This window comes from Acanthisitta chloris, unplaced genomic scaffold (assembly GCF_000695815.1).
Source record: "Acanthisitta chloris isolate BGI_N310 unplaced genomic scaffold, ASM69581v1 scaffold6913, whole genome shotgun sequence".
NCBI classification, from domain to species: Eukaryota; Metazoa; Chordata; class Aves; order Passeriformes; family Acanthisittidae; genus Acanthisitta; species Acanthisitta chloris.
In genome coordinates this window covers 4558-14315 of record NW_008663217.1, presented here as the reverse complement: position 1 = coordinate 14315, position 9758 = coordinate 4558, and the positions used below count along the sequence as shown (strand labels likewise).

At 41.7% G+C, this 9758-nt stretch overlaps 1 protein-coding gene across 1 annotated transcript in view; it reads left to right on the top strand.

Annotated features, from left to right (window-relative positions):
• LRP6 (low density lipoprotein receptor-related protein 6) overlaps positions 1-9758 on the top strand; it is a 69976-nt gene that overhangs the window by 59231 nt on the left and 987 nt on the right. Inside the window, exons 16-20 of the mRNA XM_009070912.1 lie at positions 1220-1414; positions 3100-3210; positions 5196-5426; positions 6644-6780; positions 7937-8034. Of these exons, the coding sequence (XP_009069160.1) occupies positions 1220-1414; positions 3100-3210; positions 5196-5426; positions 6644-6780; positions 7937-8034 (772 nt within the window). The remainder of the gene's footprint in view (positions 1-1219; positions 1415-3099; positions 3211-5195; positions 5427-6643; positions 6781-7936; positions 8035-9758) is intronic.

The window sequence follows — 9758 nt, the reverse complement described above, 5'->3', positions numbered from 1 at the left end:
CTTTCCCTCCCCCCTAGCTAAATCTGCAGGTATTGAGAAGGACTAAAGGAAGAGGGGAAAAAACACTATCTGATGGTTGAATAAGGATTTCTGTTCACCCTTTCTACTTAAGATCACTGAATTGTTTCAACTTGATTTTTTATTCCTTTTTTCTATCACTCCATGTGTTCTTCTTTTTCAAATAGTGGCAGATTCTCAGTTCTGGCATATTGCAGTGTCTGTGCCATTTTCCTCTTCTCTCTTGTCCTCCTCAAGCTCACCCTGTGCGTGTTTCTGAGCTGCAGTCCCAGAAGGGCAAGTTGCCTCCTCCATGGCGACATGGCCACTGTAACCCATGGCCTTGTGTCTCCAGGGCTGGGGTTGAAATGGGGGAGAGGAGAATCACTTTGGTGCTTGGATCTCTTTGTGCCCCCGTACTGAATGGATTTATTATGCAATCTTCTCGCCATCGAGGCGACATGTGGTCTCACAGTGGAACAAGAGCTAACATAATCCAGATATTTTCTCAGAGCAAGTTTAATACCAGGCCAAAAAAAGAGGGGGAGGAAAGGGGGATTAAAAAAGGGAAAAAAAATCCACACTTAATTTACTGCATGAGATTAACAGTTAATGTAGTAAATGTTAAAGAACAAGTAACAGCTGCGTTGAGGTAGTGGAACTTGACTAGATGGAGGGTTTTTTGTTTTAGAAGAATTTTGACTGAACAGAGCTGTCAAGGGCACATAACTAGACACTGAGTCACAGTGCATCCATCTGCAGCGCATTACATCCTTTTAACATTTTCTGTGCACTGCCTGTCAGACATTAGAGGGTGAGCCATCAGCTGTGTATACAGTGGTGTTTCAGGAAAGAGAGGGAGTAGAAAAAGTGTGATGACTTTAAATGAAGACTTACTAAGAGAAGGGAATAAGAGGCTGAAGTGGGAAGAAAAGAACTGTACTTTGTGTGTGCATGTTTCTCTGTTCCTCTTGCTCTTTGTCAAGCCCTCGTTGATGTGAGCCTGCATCAGTCACATGGGGCTCAAGAGCTGCACTAATGGCTGTGGAGGCAGTGCTTGTGGAAGTTACCTTATGATGTGGCATGTTTATCAGCTGCTTTGATGCATGTCCTTACCTGTCCCAATATACTGTTTGTTCACCTGGATTTTTAATTTTGTTTGTTTGCTTGATTTTTAAAGAGCCACCAACATGCTCCCCTCAGCAGTTCACCTGTTTCACAGGTGAGATTGACTGCATCCCTGTGGCTTGGCGCTGCGATGGCTTCACCGAGTGCGAGGACCACAGCGATGAAAAGAACTGCCCAGTGTGCTCAGACACCCAGTTCCAGTGTGAGAGTGGACAGTGCATAGACAGTGCCCTTCGGTGCAATGGAGAAGCAAATTGTCAGGACAACTCAGATGAAAAGAACTGCGAAGGTACAGAGGATATTTGAAAGGGTGATGAATGAAAATAGAGCTGTCTTAGGGACTCTGTGATCAATACCAATATGTTGCTGCTGAGTAGGATTTGGAAGGATCCAAGTTTCTGCTAGAAACTGGTCTGTTAAATGGAAATTATTTCATAACTCCACACTTGTGTTTCTCTACGTGTGAAGTGGAAATTAACACAGATCTCTGGTACAGTGGCTTAAATGCTGTTTGTGAAAAGTACTGTTAAAAATGGTATGATTTTAAGCTCTAAAAACCTGGTATCTGGGAGTGAGCTACAAAGTGGAGCAAATCCTTGTCATACATAGCTTTTTGTACCTTGTACTAAGTAAAGGCCCTGGGATTGTTTATTTTACAATACCTGAACAAAATGGGCTTTTCTGCGTAAGCAGGAGCGAGAGACAGATGAGAGTTCTGGAGAACTCTTCTTCCTATAGAGCACAGCAAAAGAGTGTATTTAAGCCATCAGTACAGAGGCAAGTACTGTTGCCAACACAGTGAGACTTAGGTTCTTTTAATTTTGTAAAGGACAGGTGTTGCACATGGAATCAGAACTACCACATCACTATACAACACGAAACACGAAACACTTGCCCCTTTCCCCCTGTGCAAGCAGTGAAGAGTTGTAGCAGCAACTTGTAAGCCTGAGAAGATGCTGCTCCCTTATATCCTTTCTGTACATATTCATTCTTTGAGAGACTAAATATCTTTGAACCAAGGCTAAATTCCTCACCCAAATATGTGCTCCAGCTGAAACACACACAGACCACTGCAGAAGTTCCTGTGTGATGAAAGGTGTTGTTAGCTGGTGTCTGGAAATGTGTTGTGTGAGTTCACTTCCCAGTTGTCATCCAGTGACTGGAGATGTCAGACTTGGGGCTGTTTATCACCTTCAGAGTGGCCCTGTTATTCAGAATATTCAAGCTGGTTAAATATCTGAAGAGCCTTTAGTTTAACTTCTTAATTCAACCAAAGGCAAAGTACGTCTGGATTTCTGAGAAGCAGAAGGCAGGAATATGTGTAACCAAGAGCAGCCAACACCTTGCCTGCAGCACCTTCTTTCCCAAAGTGGTAGTTTATTTTTTGAGCATGCTAGCAAAGCTTCAGTTTTATATTCTGTCTTTCAGTTTAAAAACATAATGTCAAGTGAAATACATTGTTTCATGATCAAGTTTTCTGGTTTGCAGGGACAGCACAAGGATATTGAGAAACCACATTTGTCTTTCTTAATTTAATCATCATGGTTTGGCAGATTTATTTTTAATAACTTAATTCTTCTCTCATATTACAGTAAATGCTTAGAGCTGGAGATTCTTACAGTAATTTTGCTATAACCATGTCCTCAGATAAGTTCCTGTCTTCTCAATGGCCTTCTGCTTCTGAGTTATTTTAGGCAAGGTAACTTTATCTTGTAGTGTTGTTACTGTAAATAGACAGTAAGGACCAGGTACTCAGTGTGCACTACCCTCAGCAGAATACTGAATCACCTACTCTGCATGGTTCACATCAGGGATTTCCATGCCACTGGCTATTTTCAGGAGTTGAGGTTGCAGCACTCTAAGCTTTCCCAAGATTCTCCTGATCATATGCTTTGGTGTCTTGCTTTCTTAATCAGTTTAAAGAGGAGAAGTCTTTGATACTGACTCTTGGTGTCTGTGGGGTTGTCTTTGCAGTGCTTTGTCTAACTGATCAGTTCCGCTGTGCCAGTGGGCAGTGCATTGGGAAAAGCAAGAAATGTGATCACAACCTGGACTGCAGTGACAGCTCAGACGAGCAGGAGTGCTGTAAGTGTGTCACCTGAGACTAGAGACTTGGTTGAAGCATCTGAAATTTGTTTCTTACAAGCTAGATTTTATTCTGCCAACCAGACTGAATTAATTGTTCCCAGAATTAATGCTCCTTGTCATGTAATTAATGCACAACACGGTGGAATAGGAGTAACAAAAATAATTGGTATTCTGAACAAGTAGTTTCTGGGGCAGAGAAAGCTGGTTATTTTTCTACTTACCTTTTTAAACTTTTAAAAGAAATAAAAGGTTTCTTTTACTTTAACCTGTTAGTATGCTGAGTTGGTGCAGCATTAAAAAAACCTTGCTCATCAGCATGAGGCTTTTATATATAACTGCTCTGCTTCATGGTTTTCTCATCCAGAGAATTAATAGCAGGTGTTTTTAGAATCAGAGAGCTCTCTGTTTATAGAGCAAACCTTCTAAAATGTCCTTTTTATCTTGAAAAGATGTAATTCTGAGCTTGATTTATGATTTGTAGCATGTGATATCCCCTACCTTGAAGTCTCCAGGGCTCTGCAAGAAAACCACTGCCCTTAAAATTCCAACTTGAAAGTTCATTTTCACTGTTGGTGCCTTAAAAGAAATTGTAAATAGGGACATCTCTTCTTGTGTTAGAGATCCATATATCACGGCTGACACATACATAACTTGAAAATGCAAAGCCAGAGTTGGACCCTTGATCTTAAGAAGTAATAGGAGATGTTCTGTCATGCTACCAAGTTAGTAGTGACATTATCACAGACTTGTGTAGTTACCTTTATTACAGTTGATATATTTTCCAGTTTTGTAACAGAGAATGGAAAATTGGCCCACCCAGAATAAGACTGCAGTTGTCACCATCTCTCAATATGATCTCTCTGTAGACTGTGATGAGCTGGTTGAAGTGTGGGTTTGGTGTTCAGGGAGAAGAAAATGTGTTGAGGAAAAACTTTCAGTAATGGATAAGATATAAAGCACTTGACTAGTACAGGAAAATACTTAAAAGTCTGCTTTTCATGTCAAATTCATGAAGCACAGGCAGGGGGTTGTCAGTTACTCCCAGAAATATATGATCTCTCTGTAGACTGTGATGAGCTGGTTGAAGTGTGGGTTTGGTGTTCAGGGAGAAGAAAATGTGTTGAGGAAAAACTTTCAGTAATGGATAAGATATAAAGCACTTGACTAGTACAGGAAAATACTTAAAAGTCTGCTTTTCATGTCAAATTCATGAAGCACAGGCAGGGGGTTGTCAGTTACTCCCAGAAATGTCATTGCTTAGGCATTGTAGGTGGGAAAGCCACTCATTTTGGCTGTTCAGTAATTGTTTTGGATACAGATTCCTCGTAAGGATGGCACCTCTCAAGCTGATGCTCAGCTTCTATCTGTAACCATAAGGGTGGGTCAGATGTGAAGTAGATTAGGTAGATTAATAAATACAGCAAACCCACAATTCATCACTGCTGAACAGTGGAGGTGTTGCACCATAAGTGAATGTTACACGGCTGAGAAAGGGGAGTGTCAATCTGTTACACTGAGGGATAACCTAGATGCTTATGTGACATGAAAAGTAGTTGTCATTGTCTGTAAAGACAAGAAGAAACATAACTGGAGTCCCCAGTGCAATGCCAGCTGAAATCATGGCTGCAGGTCTTGCTCATCAAGTTCAAAGGATAGCTCTGCGTGTCGGCAGGAAGCAAGAGCAGAGCCTGGTTCATTGCTCCCCCTGCACGTGCATGTGCTGTGCATTTCCTGTCATTTGTGATTCAAAAAACCTCTTGGCATGTCTGGAGGTCATCTCAGTGGCCACAGTTAGCCCTTATGGCCACTCAGAGTCTTTGAACAGACCTGTCCTAGGGACTGTTTGTTCCTCCCATATATTAATTTGAGAGCTGTTGTCTGTCCACAGAAGAGGAAGTCTTTATTTTTCCTTTGTGGAAGGATGTAAGGAAAACTGATGTTGATTTACGCTTACATGGTGTGATTTTCCTCTTCCCTTCTAGACACAACGGAGGAGCCTGCGCCACAGCCCAACAACACAATAGGCTCCATCATTGGTGTGATCCTTACAGTTTTTGTGGTTGGAGCAATGTACTTCATCTGCCAGAGGGTACTGTGCCCACGCATGAAGGGAGATGGGGAAACAATGACCAATGATTATGTGGTGCATGGACCAGCCTCTGTACCTCTAGGTTATGTGCCTCACCCAAGCTCTTTGTCAGGGTCTCTTCCTGGTAAGTCATTTTTGTGATCCTTGTCCTGCTCCTTGGCACCACACAGTTGTTGCTGAGGATACTGTCCCTATATGTACAGGAAATATCTGTTCCAGATGCATAATTCCTGGGAGCTGTTAAAAGCCAGGACTGTCAATATCATCACCATCTTTCATTATAATAACAAACTGCTGTTTTACCTGTGCTAGTCATGAGCATCTAAGTACTTAGCAGAACCATAAGCTCAAATAGATGCACATCCTATGGGAGTTTGCTTCATTTGCTACTAATGAATCCTCTTTTTTGACTATTACAGCATCAGCAAAGTGTTATGACAGTACAGGGCAAAGTTGCACAGAGTTATATTCATGGGGCTTTAAACATTTTGTGATTATTCCTGTTAGGTTTGTATGCTTGTGAAAAACAAATTACAAAGTTGTAATGACCAGCAATAACTGTGATCTCTCAGCTTATTTCATTTGATGATGGAGTTTCCAACACCAATCCAAGCATGAGATGCCACTGCAGTTCAAAAAGTAAAACTTAACCACTATGTTGCAGTTCATTTTTACACATCGCTGCTGTATCTATTGATTAAATATGTACTGTAACTTATGGCTTTGGATCCAGCAGCTTTGTGTCAGAACAGAGTTCTGGGAGGCTGTTACAGGGTTAAAATAATGCACTAGATTGCTTTCTGTAATATAAAGACTCTTTGAGCAGAATTTTCACTATTATTTCGAGCACAGTGGCATACCTCTCTCTTTCCCACTTCAACTCTGTGCCAGTGTGGTTCAGTCCAGTAGCAAAAGCTCACTTAATGGTGTCAAAATGAAAGAACAGAAACCCTCTCTTCTCTTGCACAAATTTCAGTTGCTCAGTTGAGGTGGTCAGAGTCAGTTTCATGTTTTATTCTGAGCCATGGAAAGAATGCCTGAATGCCTGTTCTCTCAAGTCTTTTCCAGCCTGTCAAGTGAAAGAAATGTGTTTCTCTTCACACAACTTTAGTATAGCCCAGTGCCAAGTCCTGTAGTTGAGTAGCTGTTGCAGAAAACAATGACAGTTTTCATTCACGTTGTCCAGCAAGGAGCACTGAATTTCCTTTGAATAACAAGATAATTAGTTTTGGTTTTACAAGTTGTGTTTATACTGCTATTATCTTCTAGATTATTTTTTAAGCTTCCTTTTCTCTGTTTGCCCCAAAGAATTTAATATTGACATACATCTTTGTTCTTCAGGCATGTCTCGAGGTAAATCTGTCATCAGCTCTCTCAGCATCATGGGAGGGAGCAGCGGGCCACCCTATGACAGGGCCCACGTTACTGGAGCCTCTTCCAGTAGTTCTTCAAGTACCAAAGGCACTTATTTTCCTCCAGTAAGTCATTCTGTTATTCACAGACTTTTAATAACTTTCAGGGAAGTGCCAGTGTCTTTCTGAGGATAAGCAATTAACAGATTAATGCTTGGTCTAGATTTCTAGCCTAAGAAACTTGTTTGCATGGGGAGGAAGTGATTTTGAAAGGGATGGAAAAGGAGATTGTCTTTTTCCAAAGCAGTCTAAAACTTTTCTCTCAATTTTAAGAAGTTTTCAGAGAGGTCAGTGCCAGAAAAAGATATTAGACTGAATGTCAGGGGAGGCAAAAAAAATCTCTGTAAATATTGAGCAGCTCTGGCAGAAAGATCTCCTTTTGTTATGCTCTTCCATGTGCCTCTGAAGGTAAAACTATGGTTGATTCTGTATGGGCTTCTCAAGGAATTAAAATAAAGTTGTGTGTCATGTGTCTTACGAGTGACAGATAAATAAATAAACAAGTATCTTGCAGCTCCATAAAATCCTTCTTGTCACAGATGAGTCATGTGCTGCACTAGATGCTACTTCACAGTTGGTACCAGCCCTAGAGGGCTCCCTGTCTCTTCCCTCCTAGCATCTGTGGTGGGTGTTTTGGATATTTTTTTGAAGTTCACTGAGCCACTGTGGAGTGTTAGAGAGTTACATGCTTGGTCAGTGCAGACTGAACTGTTCAGCTATCTGTTTTCAGTTCCGAGAATCAACTGATAATGCTACAGCTTCAAATTAATCCAGATCTTGTGTGTGCAGTAAGAATACCCTGTATAGGGACAGAGTGGCTTGGCCAGCACACTGCAAATACTATGGGCAGTGTACTGCTTGGGTCTGCAGCTAGCAGCAGATACCTGCTGGTTTGCCTAGGGCAGTGGTATCCCTAGTGACCATCTGGTGTTGAGCAGTGAGCTTCAATTTTGCTTTTCAGCACCGGGTATGTCAAAGTAGCCACAGCAGTCAGTGTTTTTTGAGAAGAGCTTAGTAGCAGCTAACAGGAATGGCAACAAACAGCATTCCCAGTGTCTGTTTAAGGAGAATCCTGTTTGTTGGGAGGTCTATGCATGCAGTTCTTTGTATAAGGTTCCTATTAGACAGTACTAAAACTAAAAATTGCAAACAGGTGTTTTCTCGAGTCTCTTTTGTATCTTTTCTCTGTAACTGTGGCTTTTTTTCCTTTTTTCACTCTTAGATTTTGAATCCACCACCATCACCAGCTACTGAACGCTCACAGTATACCATGGAATTCGGTTATTCTTCAAACAGCCCATCCACTCATAGATCCTACAGGTAATTACTGTTGCAAGAGCTTCTGTCAGGATCAAAGCAGTCTGTGTAGGAAATGCAGAATAAAGACAGCCTCTGCTCTGTAAGAATTGCAATCAAAGGCCCTAAATCTGCAAGCACTGAACTAGTGCTTAAATGGGTTCACCTGTATCGTGTTGCTGGTGCTTGTGTACAAGTGCAGCACTGTTTGAGGTATATAGTACACTCAGTGGGTTAGTGATACATCTCGTGGGTATAATACTTTAGGGGGATTGACAACACTCATCATAAAACTAAATGCCAAAAGAAACCTGGTGCCATGATAACTATCAGCCCAAAATACTTAGCCTGGAGTGAACCTTGCCTTTTTTAGGCTTCTGTCATAAATAAATTTGTTAGGTAATCATCAGGAATTGCAAGCAATTCACACTTTGTGAAGATAAAGTTGGCAATATAAAGGCTAGTAGGTCAGAAGTAGCATTAATATTGTGGTCTAGATAAAGCACAGAATTTCTAGCTTGACATATTAAGGGTCAATATCTGGAAAAGCTTGCTAACCCTTTACTTATTTTCTCTGCCTGGTATTTATGGACACGCATGCTGTATCTCTGTTTACTTGGTGTATCCTTCTTACCTTCCCAGTGAGAATGCTGGAGTTCATTATCATTCTGTAACAAGTTACCAGAAATGGAGGAAGAGACCCCTACTACCCAAGGGTGTCAGTGTTCCCCTCCCAGATCACTAGTTGATCTAGTCAATGAGAGGAGTGTGCTGTGTTTGTGTGTTGAAAGAGATGCCTCCCTAACACAGAGCCTTTGGGGGCTCTGGGTAATGAGGTCTCTGGGGCTGAACAGACATGTCTTCTCCATTAGCAGAGAATATGGCCTCTGTTGTGCAGAAGGTCAGACCAGATGTTTATAATGATCCCTTGCAGCCATATGAAAAATCTTTTAAAATTATGAGTAATTTTCTATTGAAAGAAACCCAAATTCTTGCACCAGCATGCATCATGCTGATCGCTGGTTAGCCGATGTGACTCTTAGTATTATCAGTGGTATTAGGAGTGTAGCATAGGGTTCAGTGTTTTCCAAATGCTCCCCCACCCAGAAATAAACTCTGACCTTGCTGCTTCTGATCTTCCTTCTCTCCCAATACTCTGACTTGACTATGGAGGAGCTGCATCCCCACGCACCCCCAACAAGTGACTGTGATGCTGGGAGTTGTAGCTGCCATGCACTTCCCTTTCTAGTCTGTTTCCTTGAAACTATCTTGGGCTGATTTTAAGAGATGTTTTGTGGCAGCAGCCTTGGAGTATTTCATCCCAGTGACTTCTCCAACAAGTGATTCCCCTGACTGCTAGGAATGTGCTGTGGAATTTTCAGTCTCCCTGTATGGGCTTGGAAGTTAGCATCCTGAAACTGTGTAACGGAAACAGAGTATCTTCTCCATATAATTGCAACACACACATGTGGATTCATGCCCTTCCTGCCCCGCTGTCTTAGGAGCAACTTTTTCTACCTCAATTAAATTCTTAGAGAGCTTGTTGTCTGTAGATATTTAATAATTAGCATCCCTTTTGTTAGTTGCTGTAATCTCACCAATGCTGTAGCGCAAAGGTGAGCCCTTCTGCAGGGAAGATAGCGAGAGAAGAGTATGATCATAGAATCATAGATTTTAGGGGTTGGAATGGACCTTACAGATCATCTAGTCCCAACCCCCTGCCCTGGGCAGGGACACCTCCCACCAGA